This window comes from Tachysurus vachellii, chromosome 12, assembly GCF_030014155.1.
Source record: "Tachysurus vachellii isolate PV-2020 chromosome 12, HZAU_Pvac_v1, whole genome shotgun sequence".
Classification (NCBI taxonomy): Eukaryota; Metazoa; Chordata; class Actinopteri; order Siluriformes; family Bagridae; genus Tachysurus; species Tachysurus vachellii.
In genome coordinates this window covers 4,243,833-4,268,222 of record NC_083471.1, presented here as the reverse complement: position 1 = coordinate 4,268,222, position 24,390 = coordinate 4,243,833, and the positions used below count along the sequence as shown (strand labels likewise).

Genomic DNA, 24,390 nt, shown 5'->3' with positions numbered 1-24,390 from the left:
AGAGTTCACACACAGAGGCGGATTCCTCATCTAACCCACATCATGCCTTACATTACCAACTTGCTGTTTCTTATTTTCTGTCTCTTTATCGTTACTGAATGCGGGAAGCAGAAGAGCAGGAAACGCAGGTGGTCTGCAAACCTGGAAACTCCTAAACACGGACCGTACGTACTGTTTTTTATTTATTTATTTATTTATATTATATATTATATATATATTTGATCCCCCTACTTCTCCATCAGTGTATAATCTGATGTTTAACCAGCTGTTTTGGTGGAATTACTTTCATCTTTATGTAGACTATGAAAATATATTTTATTTCAGTATTTTCTGTGTTGTGCATATTGTAGGCTACTTTACGTAAAAATATATATATATATATATGTTTGTTTTTATAAAAAGAGAAACCGACTCAGTTGTTTACAAACTATCACCGAAATATTGGGATATTTATTATAGCACGAGGAAATATCTATAATATCTATAATAAGTAGTAAACACAGAAGAAATTGCAAAAAATTGCCAGCAGCACTTTCTAAAGGGGCCACTGAGATTAGGACAACAAAATAAAGCTTATTATTACCTAAATAATGTTATATTTAACTCAATAGTTTTGTGCAGATAATTTACAGGAACCTCCAAGTCTAATAATAAACGAGTTAAAACATGTATTAACTTTGATATTTATGAAAGTTGTTTCTAGTAAGTTTTTCCACCGTAGGAGTCTTCAGGATAAAGCTATATTTTTTTCTCATTGAGAGAACAAGTATTTATAGCCGATAACAAACAAACTGTAGAGCAAAGAAACATGGTTTGCATTTACACTTCTCTTATCTTAAAGGTCTATATAGAACACTACAGTTTTTCTTTACCAAGGTACCTACTGTACGTTGAGCTATGAAACCATAACCATCTATACACCTGTCAGCTATCACTCGTTACTTGTTTTGTTTATTCTAGGATGTAATTTACAGCATTTGGCAGATGCCTTTATCCAGAGTGACTTACATTTATCTCATTTAAAAAAGCTAAGCAATTGAGGGTTAAGGGTCTTGCTTAGGGGCTCAGGAGTGGCAGCTTGGCTGCCCTGGGATTCGAACTCACAACCTTCTACGCAGTAGACCTTAACCACTGAGCTTTCACTTCCCACTTAAGTAAAATACTTCCATTAAGTTCAGTGAGTTGACATAATTAATGTCAGATATCGTTTTACAGCCCGCTGTCCAAAAAGGTTGTTGACGGAACCAAGACAAGAAAAGTGAAAACAAACCAATTGCTGCGGGTGGAAGATCATGATTTCACCATGAGGCCAGCATTTGCAGGTAAACATTCATTCATTCATTCATTTTCTACCGCTTATCCGAACTATCTCGGGTCACGGGGAGCCTGTGCCTATCTCAGGCGTCATTGGGCATCAAGGCAGGATACACCCTGGACAGAGTGCCAACCCATCGCAGGGCACACACACACACACTCATTCACTCACACAATCACACACTAGGGACAATTTTCCAGAGATGCCAATCAACCTACCATGCATGTCTTTGGACCGGGGGAGGAAACCGGAGTACCTGGAGAAAACCCCCGAGTCACGGGGAGAACATGCAAACTCCACACACACAAGGTGGAGGCGGGAATCGAACCCTGACCATGGAGGTGTGAGGCAAACATGCTAACCAATAAGCCACCGTGCCCCCTGCAGGTAAACATTTGTTTGTTATTCAGTTGTAGTGTCAACTTTTGTGACAAAATCAGTGCTCAGGTATTTAAAACATTTGATTTTTTTTTTTTTTATTATTTTAGATTCAGAATGATTCTGCTAAATGTAGCTGCACTGGCTGCTTGTTAATAAGGTTGGCGTTAAGCTATAACATAATATAACATAGTAGAAGTGATTCATTTATGATTGGAAACATTCACTGTCCACTTTCTTCGGTACACTGTACATTCATGCAATTATCCAATCAGCCAATCATGTGACAGCGCTGCTGAAAAAACCTTCGTCCGACCAGTTTCATTGAGCCTGTGTCCACTGTCACCTCAGATACATGTTCTTGACTGAGTGGAACACTTTGGTGGAAACACACTGATGACATATAAACATATTCCTGAGGAAAAAACACATTGATGAGGTAGAAATGATGTTGAGGTAGGAATGCTTTAATAAGGTAGAATATATCTGTAAAGGTAGACATGCTTTGATGAGTAGAAACACTTTGTTGATGAACCAAAACACTCCAGAGGTAGACATGCTTTGATACTGTAATTTACAAATACTTTGATGAAGTAGAAATATTGTGATGAGGCAGAAAAACTTTCCTGAGGTAGAACATGTTCCTGAGTTAAAAACACTGATGAAGTACAAACTCTTTATTGAGGCAAAATCTCTACTACCTCACTCTCAAGGTAGGAAAGCTTTAATAAGGAAAAAACATGTTAATATAGCATAAAAATATTCCTGAGGAAGAACACCTTGATGAGGTAGAAACATGAAAGTAAAAACTGTTTGAAGAAGTAGAAACACTTTGAGGAGGTATAAACATATTCTTGAGGCAGAAAAGCATTAATAAGGCAAAAATTCTTTTCTGAGGTAGAAACATTTTGATGAGGCAAAAATTCATTCCTGAGGTAGAAACATTTTGATGAGGCAAAAATTCATTCCTGAGGTAAAAACATTTTGATGAGACAAAAATTCATTCCTGAGGTAAAAACATTTTAAGGTAGAAACACGTTCCTGAGGTAGAAACACTTTTAATGTGGTAGAAAAGCTTTGCTGGGTAAAAATCTGGGGAATAAAGAGAAAATTCTGTATAATATAATGGAAAAACTTTGAGGTAGAAAAACTTTGCGGTAGAAACATATTCCTGAAGTAGAAACACTGATGAGGTAGAAACACTTTGATGAGGCAAAAATTCATTCCTGAGGTAAAAACTCTTTGATGAGGTAGAAACACTTTTATTGTGGTAGAAAGGCTTTGCTGTGTATCTGTGAAATAAAGAGAAAATGCTGTATAATATAACGGAATCCTACATGATGAATCTACTGTGTTCTTTTCTGATTTTCCCCCAGCACATTATAGTGTCGAGCCTCTTCACAATATTCACATTAGTGTAGCTGATGGAACACAGCTGACCATTTTGAGAAACGTTAATACTAAAATACACTACGATATAAATAATGCAAATTATCTAGTGCGCCTGATGCAGATTTCTGTGACTTGCGCAAGTACCAGAAATGCAAAATCCCTCACATAATAGTATCTAACAACACGAGGAAATGTCTTTGCTAAGCAATTTAATCAAACTTTAATCAGACCCGATTAGTAGATTTCTGTTTATTCTTACATCACAGTGAAAAGTGACAGGATTTTAGTTTGGTTTGGTTTTTGTTCCAGTGTTTAATTCTGGGGCAAATTAGTACAGTATTTCCACTTATTGTCATGTCATCTATATCACACTCCTCACAGACAGTAGCCTGAGCTCAGTGACCTTGGTGCTATCAAAAAAATAAATAAAATATATATATATATATATATATATATATATATATATATATATATATATATATATATATATATATATATATATATATATATATATATATATATATATAGTAATAATATGTAGGCATTTAGATGTATAAGTATAGTGTAGAGTGCAGCAGTAATGCATTAGCTCTCTGAAAGAATTTAATGCAGTGTTGAGTGTGACAAGTGAATTTGTATGGAGATGTGTATACACAACTAACATATAGGGAAATGTTTAACATCAGTGACAATTAAATTGGGGAACAAAGGATCCTATGCAATCCAATCCCCTCTCCCTCAATTTCTGTCTCTCTCTCTCTCTCTCTCGCTCTCTCTCTCTCTCTCTCTCTCTCCCTTTCTCACTCTCTTTTATTTTCTCACTCATTCTGTTGCTCTCAGTATTTGACATCCAAAAGAAATCATCTCGGTGACTTTTTTGAAAGGCTTTGGTTATAGCGTTAGTAGCAGAAGGAGCTGTAAGAGAAAACACTAGAAGCCTCCTAAATTCCTTTGACGCAAAAGCACTATTATCCTTTTAAAGCATTTTGGCTTATGCGATAACATAGAGCAACGCTTGGGTAAAATGAAACTAAGCTCCAGTGCATCATAGCAAATGTTGTTGCGTGTGATCGATGCAGAGATGTGAATGATTTCGGTGTGGTTGTGTTTCAATAGATTCCAATAGGTACGGGCAAATTAGCAGAAATGGATAGAGGCAGACATTCTGTATGTAGCCACATAGGTGTCCTTTCAGATATTTTACTTTTGTGCTGAACAAAGTAAAACACTCTCCACAGACACGGTGTGAGTATGTTTAATAGGGACAACGCATGAAGTTACTCAAATGATTGTGGCATAAAATTGGCTTAATCCCAAACCACAGAAATAAGGCAAATAAAAATATAAAATTAAATATATATACAGCTTCTCAGTCACAAAGCAACTTTCCTCTTAGACTGTAACCATGAAATAGTCCAGGTTTAAATATTTTGCCCTGCTTTAACAAACTTAATCCAACAATCAGCTCATTATGTTGCTCTGATTCTGTTATCTCATACAGTACTCCAGAGATTCTCTACCGTCAGGGCTGGGAATCACTGCGATAATGCATACGAGTGACCTTAATCTGAGCACAGATTAAGTGTGGATGATCAACAGGGAAGAATCACTCTGCAGAAATTGTGTGTAATATATACCTAAGGTTTATTTTTTTTTAAATAGAGTAGAGCACAGTAGGAGTCTCTTAAGCACACAGCACTGCATGTAAACAGTGCTCAGATGCTGCCCACAAGCACCGCCCACAATATTATTATTATTTAATAAACTTCTAGTCCCATAGGGAATCCGTTTCAAATTTACACATATAATATTTAATAAATATGAGCAAAAATGTATAAGCATGAACAAACGTGAGTATGAAGAATGTATTTAGACGTTGTTTTAAAATATACATTTAAATGTAAACCTTACAGAAAACTCTTCATGGATTCACAGCGACCAGAGATCGTTCAATTCAATGAGACCTGCTGACTCTCGCTGACATGAACAATGTGGACGTATCCTCCAATATGACAAATATGAGAAAAGTTGAACTTCATGTGAACATGTGACGGCTTGGTCCAGCGACTGCCAGCGGGATTGAAGATAGCGAACACATGATCCATCTCCTTCATCTAGTATGATATGATACACGTATACACTGTTGAATTTCATACACAAACGTCATTTTAGCAACAAGAAAACTGATTTGGAATGCTTGTCATTTCGACTTCTGATAAACCGTATTACTATGGCAACCAGTAGAAAAAGCTCCTCCTCACCACTTAGGATCGGAGGCTTGCACAGATAAAATCACTGTATATGTGAGAATAAAGTCCCCTTCATTTCATTGCAGAGTATCTTAAAGCTGTGTAATTGTGTTCCACTTGGAAACTCTACTGGTTCTATTTCACTCATCCTAATGGCAAAAAAAAAATCCAGGTGAAAACCATTAAGGTTTTCTGCACTCTATTGAGCTACTAAAACATTAATGCAGCTCCTATTCATGTTTGCAGACAAATTATAAGAAAGGCTGCAGCTTGAATGATGATGCTCCGATTAAGGGTCCATTTATATTTGCCTGCGTGGCCTGGATTCACATCTCCTCTTAGAGTGAAGCATCAGGAAGTGCAACTGTTCTTTTATCCTGTTCTTTTATCCTGCGATGAAACGTTTCCATCCTTAAAGTAGTGGACTTTTCCAGAATGACCCCGCCCCCAACCACAGGTCGTGCGGCTTGCTGAATTGTATTAATGTGAGGATGAAAATGTTGTAAACTGATATGAGATGGACTTAACACTCACAACGTGTAAAGCACAAACGGTATGCTGTGCTACACACTACTCGTTTCTCTTCTCCTGCGCTACATAAACAAAGCTGATAGTGTTGAGTGTATGAAGTGTCCAAGATACCACACATATCATCCAGGTATCCAGGAATTGCACATTGTTGTTGTAATTATCAGCATAAACACACTACTCGTACTATATATACTACAAAATAAAGTAGAACAGGGTGTTAGTGTACGATTTGGGATGTACCTTAAGCTCGAGTCTCAGTTAAATAGTTTTCCTGAGATGCTTATGCATGGCCTTATGCATGGCCTTATGCATGGCCTTATGCATGGCCTTATGCATGGCCTTATGCATGGCCTTATGCATGGACAATATTTAAATGAGACAGTCTTACAGTGTATTTGGCTTTAAGTCCCTGTCAGCACTTGTTTACATACCATTCGGCTTTTATCTTATTTAATTGTAAAATGATTGAGTAAACTTCTTTGTTGACCCTCCAGTCAGTGAGGGTATGAAGGGAAATTTGTTCTCCCAGCTCTGTTTTCACAACCAATACTCATACTCACAGATATTAAAGTGCTGATGACCATCTGGGGGGGCACGGTGGTTTAGTGGTTAGCACATTCTCCTCACACCTCCAGGGTTGGGGGTTCGATTCCCGCCACCACCTTGTGTGTGTGGAGTTTGCATGTTCTCCCCGTGCCTCGGGGGTTTCCTCCGGGTACTCCGGTTTCCTCCCCCGGTCCAAAGACATGCATGGTAGGTTGATTGGCATCTCGGAAAATTGTCCGTAGTTTGTGAGTGCGTGAGTGAATGAGAGTGTGTGTGTGTGTGTGTGTGTGCCCTGTGATGGGTTGGCACTCCGTCCAGGGTGTATCCTGCCTCGATGCCCGATGTCGCCTGAGATAGGCACAGGCTCCCCGTGACCCGAGGTAGTTCAGATAAGCGGTCGAAAATGAGTGAGAGTGTTATAATCAACAACAACAATTCTTTGAGTGAAAAATGTCATGCACAAGCCATCTTATGTGTGTGTGTGTGTGTGTGTGTGTGTGATTGTGCCTTGTGATGGGTTTGCACCACATCCAAGGTTTCTCCCTTCTTTATGCTCTAATCCAGCAACCCTGTATAGCAGAGGTGTCAAACTCAAATTCACAGTGGGCCAAAATATAAAACTGAGATAAAGTCACTAAAGTCAAACTGAATATTTATTGAAAAATTAACTGCAACTGATATGTAATGTTCAACCTTTTTCATACGGAAACAAACTTTAATTTTGCTCGAACACAGGATTTAGAACAACCAGAGCTCGATATTACAAACACATAAGAAATTAAATTTGAACTAAAAGACACATCAGTGGTGTTCATTTCTTATTTAAATAAATAAAAATAAATGATGCAGGCCTGAGTTTGACACCCCTGCTGTATAGCATCGAGTTCAACGGTTCATGGATGGATGGATAATTCATTTAAAGTTTTTAGCCTGTTCTAGACTGACCTCAAACCACAGAACACTTAAGCTTTATCCCAAATCGTGTTCTAAATTCTAAAGCTAAAGCGTCGTGTTTACATGCATTTCAAGTTGTCATTTGGGAAACAGTTTATTCTAACGATAGTGTTCCGTTTGAGACAATACGACCCTTGTAACTTGCACATACTTGACGGTGGAGTGTATAGTGCATAGTGTGTAGTATAATAGATCATTTGGGACAGTAGCCCAAGGATACAAGGGGAAGTCAATCTAACGTATACTGTGGTTTAACTGCAGTCCAAAAGGCACAGAGTGATGAATTGTTCTCATTTGTATTCAGTCTGTGGTCAGTGATAGGTCTTTGTCTGTCATTTTTTCCCCCTTTATCTACAGCCTGACTTTTACCAAATACATCCAGACTGCAAATCAGTCTGAGTTACAGATCTCATAATGGTCCAGATTGTGTTTCTTGATTAGTGCCTTTAAGTCAGCATTTTTTTAAGCGCATCTGAAAAGCAGTCTCATTTTTTAAGGAGATTATTTATAATCTTTAAACTGTGTGTTGCCGTATAAAAGCTAACAGAGGATGTGTGGCACTTAACTTCTACAGTTTTAAACTAAAGTCTCCTGTTCAGGAAGTGGGTATAGATTAGGGAATAGTGAAAAATTCTTATTTAACTGTCTGTTGATCTACACTACTCTATACTGTCTACAGAAGACATTGTGATGTAATGTCTAGTGTGAACAGCCTTGTTGTTGTTGATTATAACACTCTCACTCACTCATCTTCTACCGCTTATCCGAACTACCTCGGGTCACGGGGAGCCTGTGCCTATCTCAGGCGTCATCGGGCATCAAGGCAGGATACACCCTGGACGGAGTGCCAACCCATCGCAGGGCACACACACACACTCTCATTCACTCACACACTCACACACTACGGACAATTGTTCCGAGATGCCAATCAACCTACCATGCATGTCTTTGGACTGGGGAGGAAACCGGAGTACCCGGAGGAAACCCCCAAGGCACGGGGAGAACATGCAAACTCCACACACACAAGGTGGAGTCGGGAATCGAACCCCCAACCCTGGAGGTGTGATTCGTACGTGCTAACCACTAAGCCACCGTGCCCCCCTCAAACATATTTTAATTAATGAATTCATTAATTTATTGTGTGTGTGTGTTTGTGTGTCCCATGTCAATACTTTGCCCCATGTCATTATGTCACTGTGATAAATATTAGACTCGATCTTTTTTAGACTAATATCACACTGAGCCGTTCTGCCGTAAGATCAGATGGATTTCCGGTTTAATTACAGTGGAGGGAAATAAATCTTCTCCTGAATAACAAACCCAGTCCACTGCTCTAATCCAGATTTTGCACTTCAGGCACTGATTCAAGATCAAACCAGCCTTTGGTTGGTCCACTTCTCTTACCAGAAGGCACCAGGTAGCTCTGTCTGACTCATTAACGAATCATTCTTTTGAAACGATTCCTTTTGACTCGGTGAACCAAAGCCGACTCGAGCGGCGGAAAAACAAGACACGTTTTAAAAGCTCCCCTGTGATTGTGAAAGCCATCACTTTATTTCTCTCGCTCTGACCTGGTGTATATATGTAATCGAGGTGTGTAAAAAGATTCAAACTTTACATCATTAGTGGTCTTTTACACTGACCTGTGGGTTCATCCAGCTCTCAACTTTAACAAGTAAGACTGAGGCAACCAGATGATCTCTGAACAGGAGAGAGACGAGCTGACAGGTGACATATGTTATAATCACAAAGCTGGGTCTCGTTAGTGAGTTAATGGTATTGCTTCCAGATAACAGAGCGACTAATGATAGGCTTTGCGACGCGTTGTGTAATATATTCAGAGACCTGACACAAAGGCATGAGGGATGAGCGATCGATAGCCCATGAATTAACACAGTGTTAGCGAGAACATGTTCACCATAAAGACAAATTTAAACCTGATGTGAGCAGCTACAGTACTACCTGCTTAAGCTGGACCAACCAATTTTTGTAGCTGAGGATCAAAATATTACAGGAATTACAGGAAGTGCATTTATTTTAAATATTTCTTTGAGTCACTACATGTTTTGGATCACAGACATATAGGATATCCTTATATCCTGTTGTAGAATTTCCACATATTTCTTCCCTTAAGGATTAAAAGCCATCCATGACTGAGGCAGATGGATTTAGGTAAATTTGCTAAATGTCACATCCTTCCAAGGACCGGACATATTTAACCAAACACAATCTAACTACCACAGATATGGAAATAAGAAGGATAAGCCTGGGTTTAGGAATGTATAGTGTGAAACGTAAGATTATGACTAACCAGGATTAACCGTTAGCCCTGGGTAAAGTATGAATAGTGTGAAACATGAGATAAGCTAACCCAGGATTTAATTTCCCTGGGGTTCAAAATGAAAACTTATTTATACTTTTCACCAAGGCCTTAATGCCCTCTCAGTAGTTTGATTCACTGTTCAATAACTTGTGTCTCCGGTTGCTTCTTTTGGTCTCCAGGTCCAGCAGTTCCTGTGGGTGTGGATGTGCAGGTGGAGAGCTTGGACAGCATCTCAGAAGTGGACATGGTGAGATGAAATCGCTCAGAATTGAAAAAAAAAAGCATTAAGGCGATCTGTGTGGCATTAATATGACTCATTTTATTTTCTTGGTATAATCAGGGTTGGGCTACTTTTACAAAGTGATTAAAACTCTTTTAGTAAGAATGAATTAAAGGTGCGGTGCACGATGTTTGAAAGCCAATGTTGACATTTGAAATCACCAAAACAAACACGCCCCTAACCCAAATGGGTGTCACCCCTGTTTTATAGCTCCGCCCCACACATACATACGTAACCCAGGCAACTATTATGGCGGAACCTGTTGGGGCAGCTGGCCGAGGGGATATTTTTATCAGTAAATGAACACAATGAGTAATACTATGGTAATACAGATGTGTTTTTGTAGTACTGTGTGTTGTACTGTGAAAGGTTTAGCTCCGTTTCACGGGGAAGACGACGTTCAACACCTAGAACCCGAGGCAGAGGTAACGGCAGGTCTCCGCCACGTCAACGTTTCAATCGCTTTATGCTAATGTCACACATGCGCACTGAACACTCTCTCCGTCGCATATTGACAAGACACGCCCCTTTCTGCTAATTGGCTACACGTTTGTTTTGTTTGTCGGCCCGACTCAGTTTTCTGAAGCGTTTTTCAAACATCGTGCACCCCACCTTTAAAGCCACTTGATAAACCTTAAAACAACAATCACCAAAAACATATCAGGCACAGAAAGGGTGTGTGTTATTATTCTTGGTTCAGTTCCTTTTTAGCTAGTATGTTTTGTCGATCTACACCACTACCTGAGGAAAATTAATTGTTTTGATAGTAACCTTTATTTAACCAGGATGAAAACTCAATGAGATTAAATCGCTTGTTCAAGAGTGACCCGGTCAAGAAAGCAACAAAAGACACAACAGTTTAACATATTTACATACATTGTAATATACTCAAATATCACAGAAAACAACTATTAACATGGCTGAACCTGAAGTTATTACTCCATGTGCCATAGAATCAACCAGAATTATGAATCTTCCTGTAAGAAGTTCCACATAGATGAAGCATTTAAAATAAAAAAAATAAAAATAATTGTCTGTGCTATATTATCTCCCAACAGAGGTATTTACATCGACCAAATGCCATGAATGTAAAAGTAAAGTTAGAAGGTTTGGACAAACTAAAGGTTTAGCAAGTTGTATGATGGCCTTTGACAAAGTCCTGAAGATTGCAATGTATATAATTGCAGAAATAATTTACAGCAAATAAGTGTGTAACAAGCAACTTATTGATTTATACCTAAAACAGAAGCAGATTTTATCGAACACTGCTTACTATCAGAGTTGGAATTGCTAGACAGATTATAAATAGTGCTCCCAGGGCAGGTCATTATAGCATATTATATATAGAATAGTCTATAACCTAACCTGATCTGACTTAACAGTTCTGCACATGTGTATTTGTTGATGGAAGCTATTTTTGTGACACATTCTGTAGAATCCAAACTACATTGGGTTAGTATTTAGGAAAACGGTCCCGCTGTTTGAGTGGTCATGGAGATTTACTGTTATGTAATATAGTAAGGAGGAAGGAAAGAAGAATGAGTCATCAAAGCAGAACGCATATAGGGTTTGCCTAGTGACGGAGGAAGGAATTAAGTCAAATCGCCCATCTGGCCATGGCCAGAGAGCCTCTAATCTCAGATATACTACACTGATGCCAGCAGATACTGGTGATACTTTGTGTTGTGTGACAATTCCAATCTACAGACGAAATGATTTCAATATTTAATAATAATGTTCTTAAAAAGGGAACTGTTAGGATGTTAAATGTTAGGATCCTCTGAAGCAGTGGATGTTATGTGGAAACTAAATGGGTAGTAAAGTGTCCAATTTCTGTTTGTTTTTTGGATGTGTCCTGGTTTAACACAGGCAAGGGGACTCACAGGACTAATAAGAATAAAAAAAAAAAAGATCCTCTGGAATTACACAGGGATTTGTAGAGATTGTTCTTTCTCCTGAGCTCTCTCCTTCAGTGACTTTCACTCGACTGAATTTTGCTCAGCTAAATCCCCTTAACCCTAAAGAATAAAGTTAAAGGTGGGGTCTCCGTTGTTTGAAAGCCAACTTCGACATAAAATCACCAAAACAAACACGCCCCTAACCCAAATACGTCCCACCCCTGTATTGATAGCTCCGCCCACACATACATACGTAACCCAGGCAACTATTGGAAAGAAATGTGTCTTTATCATAGCTGAAGGGAAGAACAATACGATTGCAGATAAACAAACAAGCAAAAATGACACACAAGTATAATCATGTAAAGGACAAAGGCATATATTAGTTCTGTGTAACAAAACAAAACCAACGTTACTCACCTATCGAGAAGGAAAAAAGCGCCTCGGCGTCCCATCGCAGGCCTTCCTGCTCCTTCAGTTCTCTCCAGCGCTGGAAAGCTGATCCTATATTAACACGTCCTACTTCTTACCTTATCGTAAGCCTTTCTTCGCTTTCTTTCTTTGTTTTTATCCTCCATGTCAATGTTAAAACTGCTTTTCCGCTTTCATGTCACACATGCGCACTGAACACTCTCTCCGCCCACATAGACAAGACACGCCCCTTTCTGCTCATTGGCTACACGTTAGTTTTGATTTTTGTTTTGTTTGTCGTCCCGACTCAGTTTTCTGAAGCATTTCTCAAACAACGGAGACCCCACCTTTAAATAGCTAAATTGTGATCGAGCGGCACAATAACAGTCGTCCTCTGACCTCTGCCTCACACATCTGTATCAGATTCACTAGATCTAGCATTACTGTTGTGATGATTTTAGCTTGATTGCCTAAAATCTATGACTCTTCTCCCAGGACTTCACTATGACCCTATACCTAAGGCATTACTGGAAAGATGAGCGGCTATCCTTTCCTAGCACTACCAATAAGAGCATGACTTTCGATGGCCGTTTGGTGAAAAAGATCTGGGTTCCGGATGTTTTTTTCGTCCACTCCAAACGCTCCTTCATCCATGACACCACCACAGACAACATCATGCTCAGGGTCTATCCAGACGGACATGTTTTGTACAGTCTCAGGTGAGAAGATGTTCGAAAGAACATCAGGGTTAGGATCATCTCAAGTGCTGGAAGAAACATGGCCTGGAGAACCCGCTCAGAAATCACTAAACTATACCGGATTCTGACCTTTCAGACTGGAATTAATGACCTATGATGTAGCTTGAGCAGATATTTTATGACCATAATTATTCAGTAAATATGTTAAATTAGAATATCACTGGATGTGTTGTGGATAACTACTAAAATGTTGTTTTATAAAAGTATAGATTTAAGAATAAGGAAGTCCAAGATGCCACTGTTGGCTCCTTAAAACACTTAACCTTCATTTTGTATCGTTGTCGAATGTGTCGTTTGCTTTAAAAAAATTTTGTATTTCATCTGATGTGATGTTTGTGATTACTGTCATGCAGGGTGACAGTAACTGCGGCGTGTAACATGGACTTCAGTCGCTTCCCACTCGACACACAAACCTGCACTTTGGAGTTGGAAAGTTGTACGTTACACTCACATATTCCATTACAGAATGTCTGCTCTTCTCATACGACAGGAAAACCGAATAAGCCCAGAATACTTCTGAATATTCTCCTCATACCAACCTTTAAATAAGTGACTAAATATAGACTTGTGTTTGCTGTGTGCAGATGCCTACACGGATGAGGATCTCATGCTCTACTGGAAGAGTGGAGATGAATCCCTCAGCATAGATGACAAGATTTCGCTCTCTCAGTTCCTCATTCAGAAGTTCCACACCACCTCCAGACTGGCCTTCTATAGTAGTACAGGTACATCCGGGCGTTACTGCTGAATACTCGGGCTAATGTTGGGGATGTTTTTATGTGGGCGAACAAAATAAACGAAACCTCAATCCTTCAGTCTGCTCACAGTCCACTGTCTTTTGACTGTGAGTTCAGACGAAATCATTAAACATGTTCTTGAGTTGTGTAGCGTGAAGGGGAACATCGACAATGATAGCAAAGATGGATTAACGTCCACTGACTCAACAGTGGACTAAAGTGCAGGTTTGCTCTGGAAAGAAGAGGAATGAAACAGTGAGGTCACAGAGGGCTGGAGGTCAAGAAGTATATGGGGTCAACCGTCCAGTGTGACGGGGAGTGTGGAAAAGAGGTGAAGAGGCGAGTGCAGGTGGGTTGGAGTGGGTGAAGAAAAGTGTCAGGAGTGTTGTGTGAGAGAAGAGTGTGAGAAAGGATCAAAGGAAAGGTGAACAAGACAGTAGTGAGAGGAGCTCTGCTGTATGGGTTAGAGACTGTAGCAGTGAGGAACAGCCATGAGGCGGAGATGAGGATGTTGAGGTTCTCTTTAGGAGTGACGAGGATGGACAGGATTAGGAACGAGGACATCAGAGGGACGGCTCAGGTTGTCTGTTTTGGGGACGAGGTCAGAGAGACTAGATTGAGATGGTTTGGACATGTACAGAGGAGGGAGATGTTATAATGGTAGAAGGATGTTGGAGATGGAGCTTCCAGCTAAGAGGTCAAGAGGAAGGCCAAAGAGGAGATATATGGATGTGTTAATGAGGACATGAAGGTAATTGGTGCGAGGATGCTGAGGATGCTGAGGATAGAGTTAGATGGAAACAGTTGATTCAGGAAAAGTCCAAAGTAGAAGAAGACGACTGTGGCAGCTTAAAGGAAAAGCTCTGAATCGTTCAATCTTTTATTGAACTCTTATTAACATTGTGTTAGCATGATATGATGATATAATAATACGATGCCTGTTTCAGAGTACTGACATCATTTTTCTCTCAAACACTGCAACTAATTTTTACACAACACATGGGGTTAAAAGCAGGGTTTAGAACAACAATAACACAGGGTTAAGCACAGTGTGAAAAGGCTTTATTATTAAATGTACAATCCTAATGTCAATTTGTTAAACCTACTTATCATCCAGACCAGGGGCGCCACTAAGGGGGGGCAGTTAGGACGATTCTAAGGGCCCATGCACTTTTGGGGCCCCCAGAGGCTTGTATATTTGGTGCGAAATGGGTGTGGTAGGGGGCCCAGTCTCATTTTCTTTCATAGGGCCCAAAATTGCTAGTTGGCGCCCCTGATCCAGACAACTATCAGTAAAAACTATTGATTAAATTCAATTTTATGTTTTTGCTTTGCACTTTTAACAGTGGACATTTTCACAATCATCTTTACAGGAATATACAAATTCTGAATAGAAATGAGGGGGGCACGGTGGCTTAGTGGTTAGCACGTTCGCCTCACACCTCCAGGGTTGGGGGTTCGATTCCCACCTCCGCCTTGTGTGTGTGGAGTTTGCATGTTCTCCCCGTGCCTCGGGGGTTTCCTCCGGGTACTCCGGTTTCCTCCCCCGGTCCAAAGACATGCATGGTAGGTTGATTGGCATCTCTGGAAAATTGTCCGTAGTGTGTGATTGCGTGAGTGAATGAGAGTGTGTGTGTGTGCCCTGTGATGGGTTGGCACTCCGTCCAGGGTGTAACCTGCCTTGATGCCCAATGACGCCTGAGATAGGCACAGGCTCCCCGTGACCCGAGGTAGTTCAGATAAGCGGTAGAAGATGAATGAATGAATGAATAGAAATACTAAATGTTTAACATTTATATTTATCCCTAATCCCTAAATAATCCAAGTTCCAGATCTGTTTCTTAACTTTTACCAGCCTAGTGATTTGTCCATCACTGCTACTTTGTCAGCACGCTGCAAAATGAATTCTTTGACTTTTCCCGAAGTTCAGTCTTATGTTATAAACATGCTGAGCTTTAAAAATGCTGAGTCATCTAATCTAGGAGAATTATTTTTCAGTCAGAATGTAAGCATCAAACATCACATTGCAGATGTCGTTCAATTTACCTTCTGTTTCCTTGATGGTAAATTGATTTGTCACGACTTCAGGGAACATCAGCATCCTTTTGTTTATAGGGATAAAGAGAGAAGTTATGTAAGCCATATTCTTAAAGCCAAGCCTTTTAAAGCTACAGACTATTTCCATGTCTCATTGTAAATGGAATAATAATTTGTTGCTCCTGGGTGTGATCATTCTTCTCCAGGTTGGTACAACCGTCTGTACATCAACTTCACCCTGAGACGTCACATTTTCTTCTTCCTGCTTCAGACCTACTTTCCTGCTACTCTGATGGTCATGTTGTCCTGGGTGTCCTTCTGGATCGACCGGCGCGCTGTCCCTGCCAGAGTGTCCTTAGGTACAGGATACTTTGATCACCTGATTATGCTTTTGGTGATATTACCTGATGAATCTTATTGGTAAGGATTTTCTACATGATGTAGATCCACAGGTTTAAGCCTCTTAGTTTGTACAAGATCTTACAGCGTGTTTTCTTACTTTTACGTGACCAGACGTGAATAAAAATACACCGAGGCAAAATCGACTTGACACGTTATGACATCATCCAATCGTTTTATTCTTCGTCGACCTTCTGCTCATCTGCGTGAAGTTTGTTTTCCTCGTCGTTCTTCCTAATTAAGTCATGGTCAGTTCCCATCCTCTCCAGATCAGGTTTCCCACAATGCTTTTCTGTTGTGACACTCAACAACGTTATGCTGGAATGTTTACAACTCACACAGGATCCGAATTCAGGCATAACGACAGATATGTCAAATGTTACTGTATTTAAATTCATCGAAATAAATCATCCTTTATGTTCTAGTCTCTATATGTAATTTAAATCTCTCATATCGTCGCTGTCGGGCGGAAACCTCGTATGTCCAAATTTTGTCGATTTCATATTTTTTCACAGATCGAAGCTATCGGTCAGTCCCCACGTGGGTCTGTTATTTTTACAAGTTATTAACCAATCTAAAGTCTTGAAAATAGCTTGAGCACAAATCTCATAACTCCATTGGACACTTCAACTGTCCACCTCTTCCTCACTCCGCGGAGAGATTCGCGGCATATTTCTCCTCAAGAAGAGTCGCAACGAATCAACACGTCTTCTGAGGTAAATGTCTTCAAAACACTGGGCTCAAAGAAAAAAAAATCTTGACCCCCGCTAGTTCTGGTGCTCGTCTGAGGACAGGAATTTAGCGCAAGACAATCCACTGCAATGCGGACTAAACCCTGTGCACTGCAGATAAGGTACGGCGTTTTTTTAATCTCCTGAAAAATAACGGTTCTGGAGATACGAGGATTCTGTCTGACAGCGACGATATTCATATAGTCACAGGATCTATGGGTTTACCTTGTTCTGTGTTAGACAGGTAGAGCAATCTCTCAAAGGTGTCTATAGTGTATTAAAGTTTGTATGTAGAAGTGTGTGTTTCATCCATGTACCAAGCACTTCTTAAAACAAAGTCGTCTCAAGTGATGTAGTATCGGAGCATCGTGAAAAAAGTTTCCCCACCCAATAGCACTCCAGATATACAGTAGATTACCTAATACTGACCTAATATTTCTAAGTCTCACCTTACAAATTGCCTTTCCTCTACACCACACCTCAGGCATGATAAATAAGCACACAAATGCAGCTGTGGTCTGTGAATAACTATGAATAACTTGCAGAGTGTGGTATATAACACCTGGATATTCTCTTGTGTACACACGTAGACCGGAACGTCTTAATCTGACAGTGACGTACTGTACTGTAGTAGCCGCTATGAGTAATGCCACTTTGCCCTCTACAAACTACTCAGCAAGTGCATGTTAGGGCAGCGGAGGGTCTGAAGAACTACAGTTATGATCATATCAAGCATTCTGTTTCACCCAGACCAACTCCTGGATAAGCTTATGATGATTCACAAGGTCACGAGGATCCTGTTGGTAGACAGCAGTGATCGTTTGTGTCAGTCGGTGAGTGACAGGACAGCATCATGCTTGTGAACTGTGACGGTCTAATAAGTGCAGGTCAGAAACTGTACGCTGGACAAAAAAATCCCCATCATAGGATCCAGCAAGGGGTCCAGCGACGTGAACCAGTCTCGTGAACAGTGCCTGAGAAGGTTGTGGACTGATGGTGGAACTATCCAAGGCACATGAGCGCTCCCTCGAGCTCCGGGAGTGCAGTTCGTAGTGCCTGTAACTGTGTTGTGTCCATTAGGTCTTTGTTAAGCATTCATCAGTTAGTTTTTGTTAACACTTACATTATAGAAGCTAGAAGCTGTTGGTTTCCAGTGTTGTAATGTAACGGAGTATAAATACTTCTTTACTGTACTTAAGTAGAAATGTCACGTATCTGTACTTTACGTCGCTATTTAAATTTATGTCAACTTTCACTTTTACTCCACTACATTTCCTAGATAAAATGTCTACTTTTTCTCCGTTATATTTCCACTAAGCGTCTTCGTTACTCGTTACTACAAAATAAAATCAGAAGAAATGTGTGCGACTGCAATAAGGGAGGTTTGGTGAATCACTGCTCCTAGATTGCATTACGCAGCTCCGCACGCTCTATTTCAGCGTAATGTTGTCAAAGGAGGAGGAAGCACAACTGAAACCGCCATGGAAGCATAGCGATAGACGATAGCGGCGAACTCGGTGAACAGGGTGATGAAGATAACGTTATACACACGTGATCGTATTTGCAAGAAATGTTTCTGTACATTGGAATGAAAGATTCTTCCTACCGGATGAAGTGTCTCTTATGTCTACTGAAAATCACTGAAATTTTACTTTTTACTTTTACTTCAAATACTTAAGTACATTAAATATCAGAAAATGACTTTTGATACTTAAGTACAGTAAATATCAGATACTTTAAGACTTTTACTTGAGTAATATTCTAAAAGGTAACTTTCACTTCTACCGAAGTCTTTTTCTAGTACGATACTTGTACTTTTACTCAAGTATTGCTTTCTACTAGGGGGTCACGGTGGCTTAGTGGTTAGCACGTTCGCCTCACACCTCCAGGGTTGGGGGTTCGATTCCCGCCTCCGCCTTGTGTGTGTGGAGTTTGCATGTTCTCCCCGTGCCTCGGGGGTTTCCTCCGGGTACTCCGGTTTCCTCCCCCGGCCCAAAGGAATGCATGGTAGGTTGATTGGCATCTCTGGAAAATTGTCCGTAGTGTGTGAGTGCCCCTGCGATGGGTTGGCACTCCGTCCAGGGTGTATCCTGCCTTGATGCCCAATGACGTCTGAGATAGGCACAGGCTCCCCGTGACCCGAGGTAGTTCGGATAAGCGGTAGAAGGTGAATGAATGCTTTCTACTACTTTATACAACACTGTTGGTTTCTCAACAACCTCTCTTTTTTTTCTCTGTCTTAATGTTACTAACACAAAAACAGTTTACATTACCAAGAAATCAGACAACACAATATTCTTTGTATCCACTGATGACAAACTTACAATTTAAAGGTATTGTAGAGACTGGAGACTGCTCAGTGCTTCAGTATAATCACCAATATAAATAATAATGATGTTTTTGTTTTTCCGTTCGTTTCCTCAGGCATCACCACGGTGCTCACCATGTCCACCATCATCACAGGCGTAAATGCGTCCATGCCCCGAGTGTCCTACATCAAAGCGGTAGACATCTACCTGTGGGTCAGCTTCGTCTTCGTCTTCCTTTCTGTCCTAGAGTATGCAGCGGTTAACTATCTGACTACCGTGAAAGATGGGAAAGAACGCAAAATCAGGGAAAAGGCCAGAAATCAGGTGTCAATTTACTTCATTTCTATATCATTGTGTTGCAGGAAATATTTTTAGCGACATTTTGTTTATTAGCAATGTGTGTGTGTGTGTGTGTGGTGGGAGTGTAAATATGAATAACTGCAGCGAACGTCCTTTCACCATGATATCCTCATGTCTAAACTACAGAACAAAAGACTTCCCTCATTTTTTTTGTTTGTGCCTCAGCAGTCTTTGCCGTGTACGTGTGGCCTGCCTCAGGGCAAGAGCATGATGGTGGACGGGACGTACAGCGAGGCAGACAGTAACAGCCTGGCCGGTTACAGCCGCGCGCCCAACGGTGCTGAGGATCTCAATGATAAACATGAGCGCATGGTGGTGCACCTCGCCGTCGATAGCGAGTCCACAGGCACCAAAAAGAAAGGTCTCCGTGGTTTCCGCATCATCCACAGCACTCATGCCATCGATACATACTCGCGCATGATCTTTCCTGGAGCCTACATTTTTTTCAACCTCATATACTGGTCTGTCTACTGGTGAATCCTGACAGAGTACAGGATTGAACATCAAACCATTACAGCACGGAGTCTCAAGACAATTAGTCGGCGTTTAGTCGACATGTACGTATATGAATCAAGCGAGTACCAAGAGCCAGTTTGGCAAAAAAAAAGCCAAAAACACGCAAGACATTTCAGTCTATTATGTCTGAATAAGTGGATGCACTTTGTATAACAGAAGAGCGATCTAATATATAGAGGAACCTTTTAAAACTCTTGATTCGAGATAACAGGATATGTCACCGCTCAGATGGAACACACTGCACCATAAAGTCTGATCGACCTTCAAACAGCTCAGATTTCTTCTTTCTTACCTTTTTTTGGATGAACAAAGCGATCACTTTGACCTTTTTCATTTTCTTCAATATCGTCCCGCTCACAGATTTAACACCGTTCTCAAAACCGTGCTTACAGACACTGAAATGCAAAATTTTATGCTTTCTTTACACCGAGCATTGTTTTTACAACTAGCCAACATCCCATCATATAAATGGGGAACCCCTATATTTACCTCCATTCCACAATACCAGCATCTGATGTATAAAGTGACGCAGGGTCACGGATGGTTATGACGCAGGAGGTTACTGATCGCTAACTGGAGCTAGAGTGTCATCGTCAGCTCTTTTATTTACGGTGCACATTTTTAAAGAGAGTATCATACAGCTTGCAAAACAAAACTGGGTGAGGTGACGGACATCCTGCGGTATTCCTCTTATACTACGGTAATTAGTTTTAGACGTGTTTAAGAAATTACTGTAACTGCGTAGGGGGGCACGGTGGCTTAGTGGTTAGCACGTTCACCTCACACCTCCAGGGTTGGGGGTTCGATTCCCGCCTCCACCTTGTGTGTGTGGAGTTTGCATGTTCTCCCCGTGCCTCGGGGGTTTCCTCCGGGTACTCCGGTTTCCTCCCCCGGTCCAAAGACATGCATGGTAGGTTGATTGGCATCTCTGGAAAATTGTCTGTAGTGTGTGATTGCGTGAGTGAATGAGAGAGTGTGTGAGTGCCCCTGCGATGGGTTGGCACTCCGTCCAGGGTGTATCCTGCCTTGATGCCCAATGACGCCTGAGATAGGCACAGGCTCCCCGTGACCCGAGGTAGTTCGGATAAGCGGTAGAAGATGAGTGAATGAATAATCTGGATTAAATACAGCAGTTAGAAACATCAATCGATTCTTGCGATGTCAGTAAAAACCGTCATCTCAGTGACTTTGGCTGTGTTTGTTAAGGTTCATGTTTTTAGAAACTGTTCATCGATTGGGATTTTCACACAGAACAGTCTAGAACTGATGAGGGACGGTGCGAAAAACAAAAAACATCCACAAAACACCTGATAGATGAGAGAAGAAGTCAATGGAGATTCAGGTTCAGGTCGATTTACAGTAGAAGGATTTTGTCTTTAAACTCTTTCTGAAACTTATTGCTATAAATTTAGGCACAATTTAAAATTTGGACCTGACATCTCATGAGAAGTTATTATCACTGATTACACATTGAGTGAGCTGATTCTAACCAGCGCACCTTAAGGTTTGAGAAATGTTTTAAACAGTCGTGTATTTCTTTAGTGTTTAGGTGCTGCCTGTTGCCCAGGTTATGAGAAAATAACGTGGGTGGCATTTTACTTGAATAATACATTTTTTTCTTTCTTTCTTTCTTTATTTTTTTTAATAAGCCTTGGGGAAACATGCCTCTATTCGCCAGATTCTTTTAGCGGAGTTTGTTATGGCAGTGAATTAAGGTCATGCTTCTCAAAATGGGGATTGTGAGGCATCAGATGTGTGATTTATTTATTTTATTTATTTTTAAAATTAATTTAAGTGATGTAAAACTCATCGATAGCTCGTAATGAATTTTTATTTTATTTATTTATTTTTTTTAACGATTGTAATAAATAGCCGCAATTCTACATGATACGTAATCTACGTAATAAATCGAATATTTGAACAGATGGATTGAATCTAGTGTGTGAGTGAGTTTTTGACGATGTGTAGGATTTTAAATTGTTAAATTAAAGAGATTTGTTGCACAAAAACCGAGCATGAAGGGATATATTATATATTCGTAGTTTCCGTTTCTTTTTTTTGTTTATTTGTTTTTTTCATATTCATTTGTTTCTCAAAATATTGCAATAGATCAACCTCCACATGACGTATGTTAATTATAATGCACTATACACACTGTATTATTTGTTCCTTAGTCATTCATTTTGTTTGCACATACAGGTACTTATGACACATGATGGCTAAAAGGTTAGCGTGTTAGCCTCACAATTCCAGAGTGAGGTGCTTTGGAGGCTTCTTCTGGTTTACTCTTTCAGTCCAAAGACATGCGTTGTAGGCTGATTGGGATCTCTAAACTGTCCATAGTTTGTGAATGTGTGTGTGTGTGTGTGTGTGTGTGTGTGTGTGTGTGTGTGTGTGTGTGTGTGTGTGTGTGTGTGTGTGTGTGTGTGTGTGTGTGTGTGTGTGTGTGTGTGTGTGTGTGTGATTGTCATTGCGATGGCTTGGCACCCGTCCAGGGTGTCCTCAGGGATAGACTCCAGGTTCCCTGCAACCCTGTGTAAGATACAGTGTTCATGTGGTGCAGAACATGGATGGATGGATGGATGGATTGATAAATGGATGGATGGATAGATTGATAAATGGATGGATAGATGGATGGATTAATGGATGGATGGATGGATGGATTAATGGATGGATGGATGGATGGATGGATTAATGGATGGATGGATGGATTGATAAATGGATGGATGAATGGATTGATAAATGGATGGATTAATGGATGGATGGATGGATTAATGGATGGATGGATGGATCGATTGATGGATGGATGGATTAATGGATGGATTAATGGATGGATTAATGGATGGATTAATGGATGGATGGATGGATCGATTAATGAATGGATGGATATCTATACAAAAACAAACCATTCTTCAGTTACATGATGAACTTGATCATCCTTAACTCAACAACCCAATGATCTAAATTTACTTACATGCAGTACGGAAAATGTCTTGATTTGATTAACTTAGGTTTCATTATCAACTAAACAAACCAAGATATTTTAAATAACATCCAACAAAACTAGCTTTAGGTTCGCTGGATTGGTTACTTTTATATCTATATTTAAACTATGTTGATATTTATCAGGATGTTCGACGAGATGTTTCATCATGTGAAGATCAGAAGAGCAGTTTTACACCATGATACAAAGGGCATTCTACCTGTCACTCAACTCACCAAGCTCATAAGATCTCGCTCTAATACCGACTGCTGTACTGCAAAAAGCTCGAACGAATGTATGATTTTTTTTATTTGTTTTCACTTACAAAGTGAAATGCATGAGATTGTGTTGTGAGCATATTTCCATGAAGTGTCTGTAAGCGTTTGTCTTTTTTTATATCATCAGCTTAACAGTTCTAAATAAAGGTTTTGCTCCTCTTTTGGTTGAACTGACCCACATTTAGGTTCCCTGGACCGCAGTTTACCGAGAATATCCACAAATAATGTCTACATGTGTAACGTCTTTGCACTCGAACAATACGAGCAAAAAGGAATGTGGTGTCAAGTTAAATGAAATACCAAATAATAATCTTATGCACTTTGCATGTGGGGGTGATTATAAGATGTTCCCCAGCATTAATAAAGGTTTGTTTAAAAAAAAAAAAAAAAAAAGACCACAAATTAACAGCTTTAGCACCTTGTTGCAAAGACGTTGGATTGAAATAAAGTCTCAAGACTTCAATAAGAAGATATAATAAGATTTTGGCTCCATTGTGGTTCAATTTTGTCCCTTTTCTTGGCAAATAATCTTCATGTCTAGGTCAGAGGATATTTCAGACATGCCAGGACTTCTTGAGATATTTTTATTTCAAGGTTTTTTCCCAGTAGGATTTTCAGCACAATCTTTTTTTTTTTATTTTTATCTCTTTTGATGTTTATCAGCTCCGCTCCAGTATTTCTTAGGTACTCAGTTCTGAATCTCAATTCATTCATTCATTCATTCATTCATTCATTCATTTTCTACCGCTTATCCGAACTACCTTGGGTCACGGGGAGCCTGTGCCTCAGGCGTCTCAGGCGTCATCGGGCATCAAGGCAGGGCACACACTCACACACTCATTCACTCACGCAATCACACACTACGGACAATTTTCCAGAGATGCCAATCAACCTACCATGCATGTCTTTGGACCGGGGGAGGAAACCGGAGTACCCAGAGGAAACCCCCGAGGCACGGGGAAAACATGCAAACTCCACACACACAAGGCGGAGGCGGGAATCGAA

The 24,390-nt window shown here is 40.2% G+C and overlaps 1 protein-coding gene across 1 annotated transcript; it reads left to right on the top strand.

Moving 5' to 3' along the window:
* Positions 1-21,030, top strand: gabrr2b (gamma-aminobutyric acid type A receptor subunit rho2b). The gene is made up of 9 exons (XM_060883170.1): positions 1-164; positions 1,216-1,322; positions 9,868-9,935; positions 12,773-12,996; positions 13,389-13,471; positions 13,620-13,760; positions 16,016-16,168; positions 19,364-19,572; positions 19,777-21,030. Exons 1-9 carry the CDS (start codon positions 43-45, stop codon positions 20,083-20,085), a joined length of 1,416 nt encoding a protein of 471 aa, XP_060739153.1. The 5' UTR covers positions 1-42; the 3' UTR covers positions 20,086-21,030.
* Positions 21,031-24,390: the final 3,360 nt, after the last annotated feature.

What these genes read in the sequence shown, in the direction of transcription:
- gabrr2b (XM_060883170.1), top strand. Translation starts at nt 43, where the DNA reads ATGCCTTACATTACCAACTTGCTGTTTCTTATTTTCTGTCTCTTTATC. An exon ending in GGCCTTCTATAGTAGTACAG is followed by an intron (nt 13,761 to 16,015) that starts GTACATCCGGGC and finishes ATTCTTCTCCAG; the next exon opens with GTTGGTACAACCGTCTGTAC. An exon ending in CCCTGCCAGAGTGTCCTTAG is followed by an intron (nt 16,169 to 19,363) that starts GTACAGGATACT and finishes TCGTTTCCTCAG; the next exon opens with GCATCACCACGGTGCTCACC.